Below are 20,855 nucleotides of genomic sequence, written 5' to 3'. Positions count from 1 at the left end.
TGGGTATAAAAATATGCTCTCTACCTCACTGGACTTTGTGAAGATTATATCTGATAACACGTGTAGGGGGCTTAGAGTTGGCACAAAGTCAGCACTCAGTAAATATTTGCCAGTGTTACTATCATTCATCCATTCGACATTCATCACAATGGGCACCCACGCGCCAGGCACCACGTTAGCTACCTGGAATGCACCAGTGAACAAAACAGACCAAAACCACTGCCTAGTAGAAACAAACAAGCATGAAATAAGTAAATAAATCACATGTAGAAGGTGATAAACGCCGCGAGGAAAACAGAACAAGGTGAGGGGGACTGTGAGTGCCAGGGGCGGAAGGGGTGCAGTTTTAAAAAGGGTTGTCGGGGGAGGGCCTCAGGGAGAAGGTGACATTGGGTGACGGTGCTTGTCCAGCAGCCCAGGTGAGAACAGCAGTGGCCTGAGAGACAAAGTCTGCACGTGGTTCTGCAGCTCAGAGCCTGGCACCCACCAACGGTGGCCTTCACTGCTGTCCACACTCAGGCCCCTGCCCCGTCCCCCGGGCTTGTCTTGAATCATCTGCTCTGGAAATCCCCTGAGCCCAGCAGGTGGGCAGTGACATGCCGGCTGGGCCCACACCTGGTTTGCCTAATGTGCTGAGGAACATTAAGTGGAGGCAAAATCCAGATCCGGCCACAAGATGTCCATCCCGCCGACCCATCTCACCGAGTAGGCTTGCTCTGCCCATCAACAAACTCATCAGGCAAACCAAGGCCCCACAGGCAGCTCCAGTGCTAGACTTGGGACACAGCGCTGATTAAAAACACTCCCTGCTGTCAATAAGCCCATGACATTGGCTGCCGCTGTAAACACTGACAGAGCCCCAGTTCCTCAGTGTGCCCTGCAAGGCCTTCATCAGGTGGTCCAGCCTCACCTCCCTGCTCGTACGCACCCTACGGCCTGGTCAGGGAACTATTTCTTTCTCTTTTTTTTTTTCTTTTTATTTTTTTGAGACAGGGTCTTGTCTGTCACCCAGGCTGGAGTGCGGTGGCCCAATCATAGCTGACTGTAGCCTTGAACTCCTAGGCTTAAGTGATCCACCCGCCTCAGCATCCCAAGTAGCTAGGATTACAGGAGCACACCACGCCACCTGGGTAATTTTTTTTATTTTTTATAGAGACGGGGGTCTCACTATGTTGCCCAGCCTGGTCTCGAACTCCTGGCTTCAAGCGATCCTCCTGCCTCACCCTCCCAAAGTGCTGGGATTACAGGCGTGAGCCACTGTGCCTGGCCGCATCTGGCATCCATATCTGACGATTCTCCCACCACACCTTTGCCCTGGCGGTGTGCCTCAGCCTGCCAACCGTCAGCTCCCCGCTCCCAACCCATCAGCGAGCAGGGCCCTGAGGAGCCTCCCCTGAGCGTGCTGTCCCCCAAGCCTCCCAGAGCCTCTGCACATAAGGGCTCCTCATTACAGTGCTGACCCCATTGGACCCTCGCAGCCCCCCACACATCTGTCTCCTCTGCTGGATGGGAAATCTCCAGGGCAGGGAGCAGGGACAGGTGCCAATCTCAGGAGCAAGGCCCAGGGTCCAGCCCCCAGACTGCACCTAGCTGTGCCAAGAGAAGCTGGGCTGATCCAGTTCTGAGAAACCTGATTCTACCTGTACATTTTGGGTGCCACATATTTGGGGACATTATCTCAGGCCACTGCACTGTCTCTACATTGACCCCTCAAGGCTCATGTAGACTAACTCCACCTGGTGCCAGCATCCCCTCCATTTCATCCGTCCTCACTCTTCTCTAGGGTGGCAGAGGGGTCTAAGTGTTCCCAAGACACATGCTGCCTTTGTTTTAAACTCCACGACTGGCTGGGCATGGTGCCTTACACCTATAATCCCAGCACTTTGGGAGGCCAAGGCAAGAGAATCACTTGAGGCCAGGAGTTCAAGAGTAGCCTGGGCAACATAGTGAGACCTCATCTTTTAAAAAGGAAAATTTAGCCGGGTACAGTGGTGCGTGCCTGTAGTCCTAGCTACTCGGGAAGCTGAAGCAGGAGGATCACTTGAGCATAGGAGTTTGAGGCTGCAGTGAGCTATGATGACACCACTGCACTCTAGCCTGGGCAACAGAGCAAGACCTTGTCTCTAAAAAAAAAAGACAAAACAAAACCAAAAAGCACCCACAACACCCACCTCTTGGGTCCTCTGCTCAAGACACTCCTCTCCCCTGCCCCGAAGCCAAGCCCCACAGGCCTCACACCGCCTCCTCTGGCATTCTGAGCTCCTCCCTACCGCCAATCCTTTATCCACGCTGTTCCCTCCACCAGCCACACTTGTCCCTCAGCTAATACCCAGCTAAAACCCACACTGCTGTTCTCAGTATAAAAGCCCCCTCATCAGGGCAGCCTTCCCTGATCCCCCAGGTTAGGTTGGGCCCCCTGCAGCCCAGCCTCTAAGTACCAAAGACACCCCCTTCCCAGAGGTCTATGCACGGGTACTTATTTTGTCAGTGTCTGGTCACATTTTTTTGGCTGCCTCGTTGAGAACAAGAACTCCCTTGGGCTCATTCACCACCCGCACACCAATCAGTGCCTGGCACCGGCTTGGCACAGAGGGGAGCCCCTAAATAGCTGTGGACTGAGTGAAGGAAAGTGAGTTCTTCCTCTCTGAAGTCGGTCATTGACAACAGAAATATGCTCCACATAATCAGCAACTTCCATTCCTGAGGTGTATTTCATGAGTGTTTGTTGACTGACTGACAGACAGTCCTCCAGGCACTTCAGGTCCTTCCTCAGGGACACAGCCAAGCCCTCATGACCAGCAAGCTGCCCCTCCAGCCTCCTCCAATCCAAGTGCAACAACTGCCCAGCCTCCTCCCTGGACTCCCAGCCTCAGCCTCTCCCTGCCTGGCCCCAGCCATGACAGTAGCTGCAGGGGTCTGACCTTGTCACAGCCCTGCTTGGCAGCCTCCACTGACTGACTCCCTCTTTTTCAGGACAGAGTCCAAACCCCCTTCCCCAGCTTTCAAGGCCCTCTACATTCTGGCCTCGGTTTCTAAAGCTTCCTCCTCTGCCACTGCGCTCCCCAGCGGGGCATATTACCCAACCTCCCCCAACACATGCAGCCCCCCAGCAAGCCTCTGGGTCTGTGCTCACGCTGCCCCCACTGCCAGGAATGCCCTCCCCCCTCTGCCCAACCCAGATGACCCACCCCAACCTCATCTCCTAGTCCCCTCTCACAGAAGTTTCTGCATCCACCAGCCTCCCAGGGGCCTGCCTCTGACCACTCATTTGTCCCTGTGCGTGGCATCCAGCGCTGGGCTGGCTCAGAAAGAGCGTCAGGGAGCAACTGCTGGGTGAAACAGAACAGGCTGCCCGTTCTCACTGGCCCCAAAGCTCTTGTCTTCAGCCCAAGCCCTCTATTCTAATGCCAGAACCCTGCCTTTGTAGGGTATCTTCCCACTAGGGGGGTCCCTGGCCCCGCCTCCCACATCATGGTAATGGGAAGCTCACCCCGACTCCAGACGGTCACTCTTCCTTGGGCAGTGCAGGGAAGCTGAGCTGAAGCCGGGGCCCCTGGACTGCCCCACCCTCTCTGCCCCAGTCCCACCCCAGGGGCTCCAAGGACCCCTCTGCTCTCTTGCCTGGCACCTCCGCCCCACGGAAGCGCCTTCTGCAGCCCGACACCCCAACCACCCCTTCTTCCTGAGCGCACACTGCTCCGGGGTACGCTGCACTCGAACCTCACTTCTGCCATCTCTTAGCTGGGTGACCCTGGGCAAGAGACTCTGCCTCCCTCAGCCCCAGTTTCTCGTCTCTAAAACGGGGATAATAATAAAGATTGTAAGACGTGTAAGGATTAAGTAACTTCATATAAAAAGGGTGTTCCTAAAATACTTCTGCAGGGTTAGTTTTTAATACATGAATTTCTATTGAAGATAAGTAATTTAAGACAAAGAGGGAATTTATTCAATGTTTAAATAAAATGATTAAGGATTCATTAATTAACACTTTTCTTTTCTTTCTCAGGTATTAAGCTGCATGTTATACTGAATGGGTTCAGCCATGTTGTGCTTTGTTTTTATTTTTTTATTTTCTTTTTTGCCCCTCGCAGCCCTCCCAGCCCATGTTGTGCTTTGTGACCAAAACAATGGCAGAGACAGTGAAGGTCAAACTTTCCTCGAGATGACTCCCCATTTTCAAATTCTTGATCTCTTATGAAGAAATATAAATTCGCGCCGCATGAGGACCTTTGGACACCTTGCACTAGCGCGCTCTATGCGGGACTGGGCACACGGGAGCTCTCCGCCAAGGAATAGCTGTTGTTATTACTGTTACTACAAATTGTCAGACTTGAGAAAAGAAAACAGCACCTTCTCCAGCTGCAATTATTATCACACATGTACATAACATCACACAGCCAGGGAAAGAAAACCAAAAACACTTTGCACCCCGAATAAACAAACAAATCCAGAGTCACTCCGTCTAGCACTAGTTCCGCAAATAAAACTTGGAGCCCTTTCCTATAACTTACTAACGCGCTCCCTAAGAATGTGATCCCTGACTTCTGCACCGTGATGTCTACGGATACACGAGGACCCTTATACCCACCCCAATTGCACAGCAATTGCTGTTTTTCTACCAGGAACAGATTAACTACAACAGAAAATGTTTATTTTCTCCATAAAACCTTGTGGCATTTATTTGTGAGCGGGCTCATCCTTCTGAAGTTTGGACTCGTGCGGCACTTTGCAAGTCACCTACTTTCCCTTACTTGTCGTGCCTTCCTTGCACACTGCAGGCTGGCGCGACAGATTCACCAGCGCCACTCAGCCAGCTCGGGGTTGCTCCCGGCCACATCTTTCTCAAGTCCCAGAGCGGATCTTGCTTACCCCGCTTTCTAATTCTACCTCTGCTGCTTCACCGGGCTGGCTCTGTTTTGGACATGACCTTTATTCCCTTCATTAGTGGCCGTCACATTGGGAAGACAGATTTGACTCTGTGATCTGATGTCTGGTTCTCTGCCAAGGGACAAACAAGTGGGAAGGGGTCTCAGTGGAATAGCAGAGGACAAGGAATCTGGAATCTGGTCACCGCTTTAGCTTTGGGGTTTTTGTTAGTTGTTTGTCTAAAGAATTCTGAGACTTTTGGGCATCTGGGCCTCTTTGCCACTGGGTTAGGACACAGCAGTTTAATTATATGTGCCAGAGCCTAGTGACTTATAAATCGTCTTCCAAATGTTGACAGAATCCTCTTATGTTGTTTGTTTGGTTTCCTATCCTTATGAACTCAAATCACTGAAAAGAAAAAGAGAGAGGGAGAGAGAGAGAAAATATTGTGTTCTCAGGAATGGAGAGTAATCCCTAGATCAAGGAATATTCAAGGGCCTGTTAGTGTTTTGTTGCTTTTTTGGGGTCTTGTTCTTTTTTTTTTTTTTTTTTTTTTTTTGAGACAGAGTCTCACTCTGTTGCCCGGGCTAGAGTGAGTGCCATGGCGGCAGTCTAGCTCACAGCAACCTCAGACTCCTGGGCTCAGGCGATCCTACTGCCTCAGCCTCCCGAGTAGCTGGGACTACAGGCATGCGCCACCATGCCCGGCTAATTTTTTTGTATGTATATATTTTAGTCATCCATATAATTTCTTTCTATTTTAGTAGAGACGGAGTCTCACTCTTGCTCAGGCTGGTCTCGAACTCCTGACCTCGAGCGATCCACCCGCCTCGGCCTCCCAGAGTGCTAGGATTACAGGCGTGAGCCACCGCGCCTGGCCTGGGTCTTATTCTTAAATGATATTTTTAAACGAAGCCTACTTGTGAAGCAAACAAAATTCTTAATCATGATTATTACTTGTTACTGTGGTTATTAGCTGGCCCCTTCTGCCAACTTGGTGCCACTGTCTTTCTCAAATCCAGGCCCCTGATTCAGAAGGACAAAATTGTCAAGATGTCTGTTACACACAAATGCTCTTGGAGTTTCCAGATGGCCGCCAGGCAACACCAAAGATTTGATCCCTCACTTTATAAAAACAGGGATACTCATAATGATTGGAGTTGTTTTGTATTCTCCATATTTTTAATTAACCAAACACTAGAGCGACAGCTGCTCTTTGAAGGTTACAGTATAAAAAGTTGGCCAAACAAGAGAAAATCAACCTCTCTGGGTTAATTGTGTATGTACACAAATATATAATATGAATATTTATGTTTCTGTGCGCTTTTTAGGATGGACAAAAAACTATTTTAATGTACAGAGACTGGCATAGTAAACACCAACAAAGACATTTCTTTTAAAACAACTTTATCTCTAGATTTAAAATACCCTTATCAGTTAGTGAAAATCATAACCTATCCTTATGAGATAAATTAAAAGACCCCCAAAGATGGGCCAGGGCCTTTGCTGCCTATAGTGTTTTTAACCTGCAAAACCGATCACGCATCATCCCTGATTTAGTCTTATCAACAGGTTTGATTTCCCCCGCCCCACGCTTGCCTAAAGGCCCCCACTGGGAGCTGCAGGTCAGAAATTGAGTCTTCTGAAAGAAACGTCAAGAGAATGACAGCTCCAGTCAAAGACTGTAACACATACCCTTGGCTCTTTACACCCGGGGAACAGACGAATGGGTATGAGCTCCCTGGCTGACACCCCCACCGGGACTAGACACTGCCAGAGGCCAAGGCAGGGTCCAAGAGTCCTTAGTGCAGAAGCAGATAACTTTGCAAGGTGGACTGACTAAACCAGGGTAGTAGGAACAAGAATTGTCACCTAGGAGTGGATGAAACTGGTTTCATTGTGGTTAATGTTCTATTTTCTAAAGGCATATGAGAAAACTCTTTTTTCTTTGATCTATCTGTATTTCACAAACTGGAATAAAATAGTCCTTAAATGGTGCCTTGTTCCAACTAAACCGTCAGAATTCTGGGGTGGGAGGGACTATAAAAATTTAAATATAGGTAGATATATACTAGTTATCAAGGAAATTTTAAAATAATAATTCTAGGCCGGGCGCAGTGGCTCACGCCTATAATCCTAGCACTCTGGGAGGCCGAGGCAGGAGGATCGCTCAAGGTCAGGAGTTCGAGACCAGCCTGAGCAAGAGCGAGACCCCATCTCTACTAAAAAAAAATAGAAAGAAATTAACCAGACAACTAAAAATATATAGAAAAAATTAGCGGGGCATGGTGGCGCATGCCTATAGTCCCAGCTACTTGGGAGGCTGAGGCAGGAGGATCATTTGAGCCCAAGAGTTTGAGGTTGCTGTGAGCTTGGCTGATGCCACGGCACTCTAGCCCTGAGAGTTTGTCTCAAAAAAATAAAAAATAAATAAAAAAAAAAAACAAAATAATAATTCTATTGAAAACAACATATGTAATTGGCCTTATCTACAAAACTGCTCGAAATAATTGCTAAAAAATATTCCAAGTGCCTTTACAGAGACCCTTTTCTTTTTGTGATCATTAGTTCTGTAAACAGGTTTAATAAGAATCTGTCTGCCTTCCTAACAGGATGTAATTGGGTAAATCAAATTTGTAACCATGACCATGCCAGAAATGGCACATTTAAAGACAAATCTCATTTAATTTACTAATTACTATGACAAGCCTGATAGTAAGAAACAAGGGCTGTACTTCAAATGTGGGAATGAGGCCTTCCCAGGCCTCCTGCTCCATGGCTTGTGGAATTCCAGCTTTTACAGTTATAAAGAAAAAAAAAAAAAAAAAAACATTAATTCCTGCTAGTCCAGTAATACTGACAACCTAGAGGATTTTCTAAGAAGAGGGTACCCCTAACATTACAGGTTGTATAGGCACAATCTGGCAGGGATGAATTAGATGGTTCTAGGTTGCTGATCTCTGAAAATATGATAAGAATTTTTCACACACACGCACACACACTCACATACACGATTAAAATCCTGACCAGGGGCTTTACAAAGTCTCCTGACAGAGTTAACGCTCAAACCTTTGTATCACATGCCCTGATTTTAAGAACCATGGAACCAGCAGGACTTTGTTTATTAATCAACACCTTGTTACACACACCTATATACATAAACCGGGCCAAATTAAAAAATACCAAAGTAATAACAAAATCAGAAAATGCGGAAACAAACTCATGTGGTCAGACCCGTGCCTTAGGAGGCATGAGGATGAGAAAACAGACCGACACCTCGCCCCGATGCCATGCTGCCGTTTGCTTCTGACTGTCAAACCCGCACATCGTGCCCCAAAGCCAGAGAGACAGATGAGGTGGAATGTTTTGCACCGTGGGACAAAGGATATAAGGACAATGGAGATAAATTAATAAATGACAAAAGGCTAAATAACTACATAAATAGATTTGAAAAATAGGGACTTCTGTACCGCATTAGTCCCCAAAATAGAGCTCTTTAAGCCACAAACACCATCGAGGACCCAATTTTAGCCCTTTTACAATGCTGATATTGGCAAACACGTGACAATGCTCACAGAGGTGACAGTCATCATGTGGGAAAACTGTTTCCTCCCCTCTGAACAGATGAACTCCAATCTTGTTCATCTTTGGTTGCTTTTTGAAAATACCTATGGCATTTCATTTGGTAGCCAGTCTTCCTGATCTCTGTTCTCCCCTGAACAAACTTTGCTTTCCTTAAAGCATTTCTACCTTTGAACCACCCTTTCACACACTCGATGAGACTGCACACCCCATGAGGGCAGGGACTTCTGTCTGTCTGGGTCCTTGCTTACCTCAGCACCTGACAGTGCCTGGCATAGAGGAGAGGCTCTGCAAATATTTGCTAAATGCATGAAGCATGTGTCCTATCAAAACTAGCTCTATTTATTCCACAACTATTTAACCAATACGTAATGCTTATCGTGTGCCACACACTGGGGATGCAGAAAGGGAGGACACCAAGCCCTTGCCTTCGAGAACTCTCAATAGATTGGGCAAATAAACAGACAGATACGTGACAGCCTAGCTGCGTGATGGGCACACACAGGGCCCATGGGAACAGAGGCCAGGCCCCTTATCCAGCTCGAGAGATCAGGGAGGGCTTCCTGGAGGAAGCTGGACTGAGACATCGATAGGAGACGGCCTGAGAAACAGGGAAAAGGAGGGGACAGTTTCTCCAGTAAAGGACACAGCAGGTGCATAGACCCAGAGAAGAGAAACAGCAGGAAGGTAGTGCGTACTGAAAGTGGAGGCCAGCGAGGTCCACAAGGACCATTGCATAAAAGGCCTCAGATGCCAAGCAAAGGAATTTGGTCTTGACCCCAAAGGCAAAGGGCAGCTAGAGAAGGTCCCTGCCCTTCTTTGCACCATCTCCATGCACCAGGCCACGGGTGCTGAGCTGAAACGGGCTGCGGCAGGCGGCACTAGGCAGGCCACTCACCTGGTGTGCTGCTGGAGGTGGGAGAGCTGTCGGAAGGACTTATCACAGTAGGAGCAGTGGTAGGGCTTGACGCCTAGGTGGATGCGCAGGTGCTGGGCCAGGTAGGAGGCGTTGGCAAAGGACTTGGAGCAGTGCGGGCACTTGTGGGGCTTGGCCTCTGTGTGTGACTTGGAGTGGATCTGCATCTCCGACTTGGTGAAAAAGGTCAGTGGGCATACCTTACACCTGCGGGGCAAGAGGCAGGTTCACACCTGGGGAGATCCCCCAGCCCCTGCCTGTACATCAAGGAGACCTTCTATATCAGAGAGAACTTGCACCTGTGACGGATCTTCCCTGGGAGGAACCCAGGAGGCACAGGCCCACCTGAAAGCTGTGGGCAGGCTCCCAGCCTGGGCACCCTCCAATCTGGAAGAGGAAGCTCTTACATCTGGGGGAGCATTTACAGCTCAAAGGGAAGACAGGCCTCACGATCCCGGTGAGGGTTTGCCCAGGGCCACGTCCCACGGATCGAGGGGATAAGGCTCTAACACTCTAGGCAGTTCTCAACCTCGCTGCACATTACAATTGTCTGTGGAGCTTCCAAGAACCACCAATGCCTGCCTCTCCATACCCCACACCCTCAACAAATCAAGTTGGAGTTTCTGGCGGTGCAGTCCTGGCATTAGCATTTTTGAAAGCTCTTCATATGATTTTAAGGCAGCCAGGATTGAGAACACTGCTTACAGGGAAGAGGAATCGGACTCTCACAACCCCAGGCTGTGGGGGTGACTATCAGCCACAGACCACCGTGAGGGGCTAAGGTTCTAGTAACCCCTCCCCAGGCCCCGCCCCCCGCCGGGGCTCGGATGTGGGCGGGGCTCGCCACGAGACCCCGCCTCCTGCACCTCACCTCCCACTCTCAGCCGGGTGCTGGGCTCCTAGGACAGCCCTGGCCCAAGCCCCAGTCCCAAGCCCGCCCGCACCCCGTCCCGTCGAGACCCCCACCTGTACGTCTTGCCCTCCTTGGCAGTCTCGCCCGAGGCCAGGATGGGGTAGGGGACTACTAGGACAGGCGGACCCCCTGGGTTCTCCGCCTTGATCTTTTTGCGGCCGCGTTCGGACTTGGGGGGGCCAAGCAGGCCGTGGCCCTGGATTGTCTTGATGGAGTCCAGGAGTGGGGGGCTGGTGATCCCTGAGATGAGGGTGGGGGACGAGGCGATGAGGCGGCTCTGGCTGGTGGTGGTGGGTGTGGACGGGGTGCTGGTACCAGTGCCCGTGCCCGCGCTCGACTCCGATGTGCTCACAGCCGGGGTCCGGGAAGAGAGGCCCAGACCTGCGAAGACACGTTGGGGGGCGGGGGGCGGTGAGGGGAGCCGCAGAGGCCGGCCCCGCCCCACCCAGCCAGCTGTGTGACTTGGGCAGGCCGCCGGCCTCTGAGCCCCCCCCACCCCCCATTCCTCAGTTATTACCCAGGGGCAACTAAATGAGAGCTCGTGTATGTGTAAGATACCTTCGGTACCTTAACGCTAAATTGAGTTAGGTTAGTAACAGAGGCCCCTTGGAAATAATTGAAGCCACAGAAAAAGACTGTGCACAAGGGTGTTCACTACTGTCTTATTCATAATAGCAAAAACTTAGAGGCAACTAAAATACGCAACATTAGGAAGGGTTCACTACACAGTAATCAACCTTCTCTACTGAACAGCCCATTAAAAAGGAGGTTGTGTTTGTTTGAACGAACTGCTTACGTACCCACAGAAAAATAAGTAGGAGAGGATGTGCCAAAATGTGATGTGGATGGTAGAATTAGGAGTCATTTTTTTAAAGTTTGGCTTAACTGTACTTTCTGATTCTTTGACAATGAACTTTTTTAAAACTCCTGTAACAAAAGTTATTCTTTTAAAAATGAATGTATCAAAGTAGACAAAAAGATTAAAAATTATATCTATTCATGTGGTTCAAACTTTTCTTTTTTTAAAAAAAGGAACTAAAAATCTGCACATTGAAAAAGATAACATGGAGTCAGCACAAGTATGTTTTGTATCATACGTTGGTGGTGGGAGTATACATTTGTGCAGCCTTCACGGAGGGTAGTTTGGCAATAGCCGTTAAAATTTCAAATGTACATAAACTTTTGACTGAGCAATTCTGCTTCTAAAAGTCTACCACAAAGAAATGTTCCCACATGAGCACAAAGATCCGAGTACATGGGCCTTCCATACAAAACTGTGATCAGACAAAATTGGACACAACCTGTTTGTCCTCAGTAGGGGCTTTGCAAGCAGATATGGTCCGTCCTCCGTATGGAGGACTGCACAGCCACTAAAATAAGATTGAGGTGATGCAGTGACAGAGAGAGAATGCCAAACTGTGCAGTCAGGTGAAAAAAGCAAACCACAGACATTATGAGCCCATCTATTTTAAACAACGCAAACTACACACATGTACATATGTGTATAAGGACAACATACGTGTGTGTGAGTGCACAGGGATAGATCTGAAAAGAAACACATCAGACTGCTAACTGTGGTTCTCTCTAGGGAGGGAGAAGTTTTTGGCAAAAGGAGATTTTCATATTTTGTCTATCTGCTTCTATGTTATTTGAATCCTTTACCTGGTAAATTCATCCATTTTTTACATCTGTGATTAAAGGATAAAATACAATACATTATAGAGAAAACATAAAAATTCTAACAATAGTACGACTAAGGCTAATTTTTCCTCCTTTCAGCTTGTCTGCAATTTCTAAATTCTCTATAATGACTATGTATTAGCTTTATAATAAAAAATGAATAAATATGTTTATGATAGAATGGTTAGTAAGAAAAGCAAGGTAAAGTCATGGGTACAGCCCTACCACAAGCTCAGCAAAACACACATGCATATTAAAAAACAAACAAAAAATATGGAAAAGGAAGGAAATGGACAAAAAGGCTCTCTAAGCTGCTGGGCTGGGAGCTGGGGATTATGAGTGATTTTTTTTTATTCGTTTCTCTTTTTTCCAAATTTCCCTTAATATGCTTATATTACTTTTTTAATATTACTTTTATAATGAAAAAATAAATTTAATAAAATCATAATAACGGGGGATGTGTACAGTGTGTCTCTGAGAAAAGGAGGGAGAGAGGGAGAGGCGCCTGGCTGGCGACAGGGCGTAAGCTGGGGGCGGGGGGAGGGGGACAAAAGCCCTGCCGCAGGGGCCTCTGAAGAAAGCCTGTCCACCAGCCTCCAAGGAGGGCTCAGTTGGCTGCAGCCCCTTGACACTCTCCCAGGATGTCCCTCTGGCACTCCAGCCTCAACCTATCCAAGACTGAGCTCACAGCTTTCCCCAATCCTGTTCTCCCTCTGTGATCCATCGCAGGGGCGGTGCCCTGGGAGACTCTCTCATCTCCTCCCTCTCCAGCGCGAGCCCTGTCCACTCTGCCCCCTCAGTGTGCCTCAGATCTGTGCACTTCTCTCCATCCCCACTGCCACTGCCTTGCCTAGGCCACCATGCTCTCCTGAAGGTCTCCCTGCTTCCATGTTTGTGCCCTGACAACCCAGTCTCCACCTTGCAGCCAGACTCAGCTTTCTCCTGCCAAATCTGAGCATTTCCCTCCCCTACTCAAAAACCTCCCATGGCTCCCCACTGCCCAAGGGTAAAGTCCAGACTGCTTAGCATGGCCTGCATGGTGCCTGCTTCCTCTGGGACACAGCAGAACTAAGTGTAGAAAAAGGCTCTGGAACCACACTGCCTGCCCTTGCCTCTCACTAGCTATAAACCATGGTTGCACGTGGCTTTACCTTTCTCTGCCTCAGTTTCCTCATCTGTTGAATGGAGAGATGAGGGTGAAACGGCTGTTTTTGTAAGTCAAAATGATCCACCGTTCAACCTAACACTAACAGCACTCACCTCACCAGGCTGCTGCAGGTGATACGATGAATATCGGTAAACACATACAGGTGCTCCACTCGGGTTCGCTGCCATCACCATCATCATCGTTTGGCCCTCCCCACCCCAGACTGTCCTGTTGCTTCCTGCACACACCTCCCTCTTCCTGGCCCATTCCCCTAGTTTGCGGCCAGCTTTTCCTTACGTTCCTACTCCTCCAAGGAAGTCATCTTTCACCCCCAAATCTGGTCAGAGTTGTTCTCTGGATCCCCCAAGTTCTCTGTGTTAACTGGCTTTCCATGGTGAGCCCCCAGCGGACACTGACCCGCCCCCGTCCAGTCCACTGGGGGCGGGAGGAGGGTCCTTCCAGTACTCGTCTGACCAGCCCCACGACCCCAGGCTTCGCGACTCCGGCTTCCCGAGGCCCTGCCGCCCGCTGTCACCTGGCCCCGCCCTACCCTCGCCGGCCCCGCCCCCGCCGCGTACCTGTGACGGTGCTGGTGGCCGGTCGCGCGTGCAGCGCCACGTCGGGCTGCGGCACTGCCTGCGGGTGCAGCCCGGGCACCTGTTGCAGCTTGGGCAGCGACATGACGGCCTGGCTGCTCTCGGCGGGCGCCGGCGGCACCAGCAGCGGCTGCTGCGACGAGGCCGACGTGGGCGGCAGGTGAGGCGGCCGGATCTTCTCGGCCATCAGCTGCTCCTTGATCTTGTTAATCAGGACCAGGTTGTCCAGCTGCGGGCGGGAGGGGAGAGGTGCTGAGGAGGGCTGGGCCGTGCCCCCACTTCCCCGGCCCCCTGGTCCACCCGCGAGCCCCCTCGCCCCTCGCCCCTCGCCCCTCACGCGGGGCACGGCGAAGCAGCTCCGGGGGAGGGCAGCTGCAGGGTCTTACCTACTATGTCAGTCTTACCTGGCTGGGCATGGTGGGAGGAGGGGGCCAGAAGTAGGGGTTGTTAAATCGAGGCTCGGCCATCCTGCAGAGAGAGAGCGACTGTCATGGGGAAAGGAGCCCTCCCCACCGGCCTGGGGTGAGCTCAGGTCAGCTGCACCCACTTAAGTAGGGGCCAGTGTCTGGGACCCCTGCCCCCGTGGGACCCTCAGCTTCACAGCAGAGCAGCCTCCCACCAGGCCTGGGGTCGGGAGGCCACATCTCCAGGCTGAAGAGTCTGGAATTCAGTGTGCCCCTCAGCGGGCCCCAGCGGGCAAAGGTCACGTCCAGACCTGAGTGCTCCCAGCCCACCCCCACCCAACCCCGCCATGCTGGCAGACCATGCTGCACGAGGGCCCTCGGCTGCACAGCCAACCCCATGGGCCCATGGATTCCACACAGAAGCCCCAACCCCACCCCAGAGACAAACCGGGGAGTCCTGGAGCAACTCTGTAAATGGCCACAGAGCAGAAGCAACTGAGCACCCCTGCCCCCTGCCCTTCTGTCCCCTGCCCCCTCGAGTACAGACATCCTCATCAAAATACAGGGGGCAACTCAGGGTGACCAGACACAGCCTTTCTGAAGGACAGTTTGGTGGGACGATTTAGAGAGACCCAAATGATTATTGCCCTTTGACTCAAGAAATTGTACTTCTGTAAAGTTATCTTCAAGAAACATGCACCATTTGGTCACACAAGGGCATGTGCAACATTTGACCTACAAGGGTGTGCATCAGAATGCTGTGCTTAATTAAGGAGGCCTGAAGCTAGGGCAGTTTGGGGCTCCTCAGTAAAAGTCTATCACGAAGTGTGTGACAATCTGTCTGGTGGCCCTCACCTCTGGCAAGTTCCATGGCAGGCCTGTGCAGTTAGAAGGCCTTTTCAACCAGGGCAGTATGAAGGATGGGCCTTCAGGGATATCTCAGTCTTCCAGAGGGTTTGAGTCTTCCTGCGACCCTAGAGTAAGTCAAGCAGTGACTTACAGAGACCATCCTGCACAGAGGTATTCCATTAAGTCTTGCTCCCTACAAAGTTTCTCTTAACTCGCTGTCGGAAATTACTCACCTAACTGCTATTGTTGCTTAAACGATATTGTTTATTTTGACAGGAAAGGACAAAATAAATTGCCTTCAACCTCTTTTCCTGGTCCTAAGAGTTTGAGAAGCCCCTACTAGAATTGTAGCCATAGGGTTTCAGAAGAAAACCTTCAATAAGGATGCAATCTAATCTCAACATTTTAAGAAAGAACTTTTTTATGAATTATCTTTTGTGATCTTTACTTGGAAAGTAGGCACAAGAAGTATTATTATCCCATTTTATAGGTGAAGAAACTGAGGCTTGGAGAGAGAGGGAAAAAGAGAATGTCCATGACCACAGGGCCAGGGTGCTAGAGTCAAGACTAGAAATCAGATTTGCTCAAGCTGGTTCCTCTGGGGAATTTGCTTTGCAAACCGTAGGCCTTGGTAGAGCAAATACCCACATGCAAATGGCTCAGTATCTAATACGCAAAAGTCCTCGCCCCTCATTCCCAGTCTGAGGGCTGGGGTTTGGATCTGAGCCTGGCCAGGCTGGAGGTCAGAGTACCCTCCCCTGGAGTAGCTGGGGCAGCCCCTGCTGTCTGTCAGCTCTCCTGCTCCCACCTCCCACAGGCACCAAGATGCCCTTCCCTCTGCCCCTCCCAACCCTGCCCAGCCCTTACAGCCCGACACAAGAGTACCTCCTGCCTGGAGTTCTCCCTGCCTGTTCCAGACCCCTGGGACTTCTCCTTTCCCAGAAAAATTTCAAAACAATAACAGTGAGGAGGATGCCAGTTATCAAGCGCCTACCTTGTGCCAGGCACACTGACACCGAAAGGCAGGTAGGTAACTCTCATCCTCCCCAATTTACAAGTGAGGAAACTGAAGTTCAGAGAGGTAGAGTGACTTGCTCGAGGTCACACAGCAAGTAAGCAGAGAGCTGAGATTCCCACGCTAATCTGCCTGACTCCAAAGTCCAGCTCATCAGTCCCTTGGCCGTTCAGGACAATGACAAAGCATCCTGACTGCATGCATGCCTGCAATCCCACGGGTGAGCACCCACTCACTCGGCAGTCTCAGGCCCTGTCCCAACCCTGCTGTTGGCCACAGAGGGGAATGTGGAGGGGACTGAGCTGTAAAGCCAGCGGGAAGAGGCTCCATGGCTGGGGGACAGGGAGCTGGGGAGCTCCTCCAGGGGGCCTGACTCATTCATCTGGGTATCCCCAGCACCCAGGCAGGCCCACAGGTTATCAATAATGTGAGTTGCATGACAGAATGAGTAAATGAATCCCTTCTTCAATAATTACATAAACACAATCCCACACAATTATCTAACGCTGCTCACAATTTGCAAAGCGTCTCTGCGCCCACTGGCATTCTTGTCAAGAGGATGGCAAGCAGGGAACAATTTTCACCCTCATTTCTCAGAGGAAGAAATTAAGCACCAGGAGGGAGGCACCTTGCTCCAGGCCACATGGATGGGAAACAGGAGGCAGCACCGTGCTGCAATGCTGTCTAAGCCTCAGTTTTCCTCACCTGTAAAATGGGGTAAAACAAGCTGCCCTGCCTTGTTCCTGCCCTGGCCTGGGACTCTGCCCACTGCATCCGGCTGCTCCTCAGACAGTGCTGGAGGAGCCAACTCTTCCTCCTCCTCCTCAGTTCAGTTCAATGCTAAGACCAGAGCCGCTACCCTGGTCAGGGAGCTGTGGGGAAGAGGAGGGCTTGCCCAGAGTCTCATATCTGGGATAGGGCATCCTCTCTGCCATTTATCACATCTCTGGCCAGTCAGGGACCACCCCTCACCTTAGTTGGGGAACCAGGCCCACAGAGGGGACAGGGTCTGCCCTGGTCACTTAATCTGATCTGCATAGCCTCTGCCTGATTTCTCTGCATCCTTGTCTGGCTGGTCCTAAGGAATTTAATGATTCAGTCAGTGACCCTAGCCCTGGTGTCCACCTACTGTGTGCCAGGTGCATCGAAGGCAGGACAGGGCCAAATATTTGTTGAGCTCCTACTGAGTGTCAGGCACACTGCTAGGTGCTCGTCAACAGTATCTCATGTGAGCCCCTGTGCCACCCTGGGACCCGCACGAGAGGGTGGGCCCCAGGGAGGGTGGGAGAGATGGCCAGGGCCAGGCTAAGCCGCTCAGACCCCGTCCTGAGGGAGGGGTTTGAAGCAGGAGCGACACCTCGTCAGATGTGTGTCTGGCACGGCTGGGCAAGGCAGAAGGGCTTTCCCAGCACAGGGAGCAGCCTGAGCAGAGGCACGAGGTGTGCAGCACAGGCAGGCTAGGGACAGTGGGCAGCCACTGCAGGCACCAAAGAGAGATGCAGAGTGGTAAGGTGGTGAGGTGGCCAGAGACACAGGCCAGCCGGCAGGGCACTGAATGCCGTCCTAAGACGTTGGGTGGGAATGTCGGTGGGGAGAAGGCATCGGGGAGTATGCCAGGCCAGGGAAGCCATGAAGCAGGGGACCATCGAGGTCAGGGAACAGCCTGTGTGCCGGTGAGGGTTGGGGATGGGAGACAGAGGAGCCAGGCAGGCTGGGCATGAGTGTGCATGCCAAGGTGGGCAGCGACACACCAGTGATCGGGCACAACAGGGTGGAGCCACAAGTACCAGACAGAAGCCAAGACTCTGTACTGTGAGTCCCAAGACACAGCCCTGATCCTTGCAGTGGGACCCATTTTTCTTATTCTAAAAGGTGAACAGAGTTGAATGGGTGGACGAATGATGCACCTCCTGAGAACAGCCTGCTGATGGCCTCTGGCCCATCTGTCCATCCATCCACCATTTGCACTGGACACATCCTTTGGGCCAAATGGAGACCAGTGCTGGGGAACCTGAGGCAATTGGGAAGAGCCCTGCCCTCTGGGAGCCCCAAGCTAAGGGAAGGAAGCAGACAAGTGATCCAGAAGTTTCTGCAAAAACCTATGAGACCTACCACACACCACCAATGACCTCCATGTGGTCAAAGCCAATGGGCCACCCTCCAGGCCTATCCTCCATGGCTCCTTGCCACCTGGGCCCTTGGAGAACACCTGTGTGCCATGATCCCTGGGTTCCACACCTTCTTAGCTGCCAAGCTCCACCCCCCACCAATTGGGCTCCTCAGGATGGGGCGGGAGGCCCCTCTCCCACTGGCCTCAGTCCCTGGTGGCCCATCAGCTCTAGGACTCTAAAGGCCAGCCAAGTCCCAAGTCCCCCCTCCAGCTCTCCCTGGAGCTCCAGGCCCAGCTCGAGTGGCCTCCCCGGCACCTCCCTTTGGCCGTCTCACAGGCTGCGCGGTCTCAGCAGGCCTAAGCTGGACTTGGTCCCCCCCAGCTCTGAGCAGGACACCCCCACCTGCCCAGATGCTCCTGCCAAGACACACCGTGATCCACACACTTCCCCGCCCCGCCGCCCGCCTCAGACCCACCACCAGCCTCAGGACTCCGCTTCCAAAATCTCTCTCACACCTACCCCCTCCTCTCCAAGATTCCCTGCCACTGTCACCTCGCCTGGACCACAAAACAGCTTGCTTTGTTTGGAGCCCAACACAGCCAGGTTCAAGTCTCAGTTCCAACTCGCCAGCTGTGTGATCCTGGGCAAGCCACTTGCTCCTGCCCTCATGTAAGAGACTAGCAGCCCAGAGCCAGGGACTGACCCGCTTGGAGAGGACCCGGGAGGACTTCCCAGGGGAGATGATGCCTTCCCTGGGTCTTCAAGGATGAGTGGGAGTTAGCCAGGCAAAGGAGTGCGGAGCATTCCCGGCAGAAGCAGCAGCTTGAGCAAAGGCCCACAGGTGAGAAGCAGAGGGGTGTGTGGGGAGCACTGAGTGGTCAGTGTTGACTGGGACACGGGAGATGAGGCTGGAGCCACCAGCCAGGGCCAGACAGAGGTTGCTCCCTGATTCCCAGGCCTGGAGGCTGGACTGGAAGCAGCGGGCGGTGGGGCGGGATCCGTGGTTGAGAACGGCCCTTCCAGGTGCCGCGTGTAGAAGGGACTGGACGGCCAGGAGAGGAGGCAGCGGAGGCTGCTGGCGAGTGGAGGGGCGAGGACAGTGGCCAAAGAGGCCTATTGGTTAGAGCTGGAGGCCGAGGAAGCATGCAGGCTGCCCCCACGGTGGAGCCCGGCAGGCCCTCCGGTTACCAACGCTGACGAACACGGCCACAGGAACATGCAGACAGACAGCACCAAATCCAGACACACGGGACAGACACAGACCTGCAGCCTCAAACACGGACTGACAGGGATCCGGCAACTGCCGTGAGCAGGGACCCACAGCCACCAGACCACAGGAGGCTGCGACAGCAGGGGGAGTACACGCCTCCCGCAGGGCAGGCCCGGAGAGCAGCAGTGGGGCGCTCAGGGAAGTTGGGATGAACACAAGGTCTCAGGCCCCCGAAGCACAAACCCCTCATTGACAGGTCGCAAACTGGAAGCACAGGCTCCTTACCTAGAGTGTCCTTTCCCACTTGGTGAACTTCTACTCATCCTTCAAGACCCAGCTCAAGTGTTCCCTCTTCTACGGAGCTTTCCCTGAACCCCCAGTCAGTCACTTCCTCTGTGTTCCCAACAGCACCTTGTATATGGGAATAACAATAACAATAATAATGATAATAAAATGGCAGCTACCACTGATTGCAACACCTATGTGTTGAATATGTCATGATTCAGGTCACTGAATCTTCCCACTCGGTGAGATGTGCATTTAACAGAAGAAGAAATTGCAGCTCAGAGAGGTTGACCAACTTGCCCCAAGTCACACAGCTAGTAAGTGATGGAGTTAGGATGCCACACAGATCTGGGCCCGCACCACAGGGCTGATCGCACTCTGGTGTGGTCATCTGTTTCCCTGGGTGTCTTCCCCACCAGACTTCGTGCTCTTCACAGGTAGGGTTGGCGTTCATTCGCCTCTGCAGGCATCTAGCCCAAGGGGGTCACTTACAACAGGCCAGGAAGTGTGTCAGGATATTTTATAGCCATTATTTTACTGTTAAAGTTGACCCATTGCACAGATAAGGAAAATGAGGTCCAGAGAGGTTAAGCAACTTGCCTGAGGTCACAGAGCTGAGTCTGGATTTGAAACCAGGTCTATCCCTCACCCTTTCCCAGGAGGGTGGTCTCTGAGGCCAGCCCAGCCATCTCCGCAAAGGGACACGGGGTCGGGGCAAGGATGCTGAGGGAGGGGGACACCAGGTGCCAGGCCCTGCCACCTGGGGACGTTCAGACCTAGACAAACGGACACAAAGCGGACGGGCAGCCCGGGACGGAATAGAATGAGCCTCGCCCACTAGAGGACGGGGTGCAGTTAAGCAACTTCCGTCCCATCCCCCCTTCCCCAGCCCATCCCGCACACGTTCAAAAACAAGATTTGCTCAGACCCCAAGGCCACATGGGAACTAGCTCCTCACAAAGCAAGCGGGAGAGAGCAGGACCCAAAACTGTCCGGACACTGTGATTACAAGGAGGCAAAAATAAAAACCTGCGTCAGAAAAAGCAAGCTGCAGGGAACCACGCCCAGAGGGAGGCTGGGAGCATGGGGTGGGGGGAGGCAGCTGGGGCTGATCTTGTTTTCTTGTCTTTGTTTCTCTGGTTTCCAAATTCTCAGTAATGTTGTTCAGTTGCTTTTATAATGAAAACAATAAATTCATTCTTAAAAAAGGAAAGAAAGAGAGTGAGTGGCAGCTCAAGGGGGCGGGGGAAACAGATGGAGGGTCTGGAGGCAGAGAGGAGC

General features: G+C 51.8%; 1 protein-coding gene across 1 annotated transcript in view; it reads right to left on the bottom strand.

Annotated features, from left to right (window-relative positions):
• Positions 1-20,855, bottom strand: part of ZNF362 (zinc finger protein 362) — a 37,543-nt gene that overhangs the window by 4,235 nt on the left and 12,453 nt on the right. Inside the window, exons 2-6 of the mRNA XM_069477641.1 lie at positions 19,575-19,700; positions 14,105-14,168; positions 13,683-13,929; positions 10,331-10,658; positions 9,347-9,571 (exon numbers count right to left, since the gene is read on the bottom strand). Of these exons, the coding sequence (XP_069333742.1) occupies positions 9,347-9,571; positions 10,331-10,658; positions 13,683-13,929; positions 14,105-14,168; positions 19,575-19,612 (902 nt within the window). The 5' untranslated portion in view covers positions 19,613-19,700. The remainder of the gene's footprint in view (positions 1-9,346; positions 9,572-10,330; positions 10,659-13,682; positions 13,930-14,104; positions 14,169-19,574; positions 19,701-20,855) is intronic.

Source organism: Eulemur rufifrons, chromosome 8 (genome assembly GCF_041146395.1).
Source record: "Eulemur rufifrons isolate Redbay chromosome 8, OSU_ERuf_1, whole genome shotgun sequence".
NCBI lineage: Eukaryota > Metazoa > Chordata > Mammalia > Primates > Lemuridae > Eulemur > Eulemur rufifrons.
The sequence above is the reverse complement of the archived record's forward strand: the minus strand, read 5'-3'. Positions and strand labels throughout refer to the sequence as shown.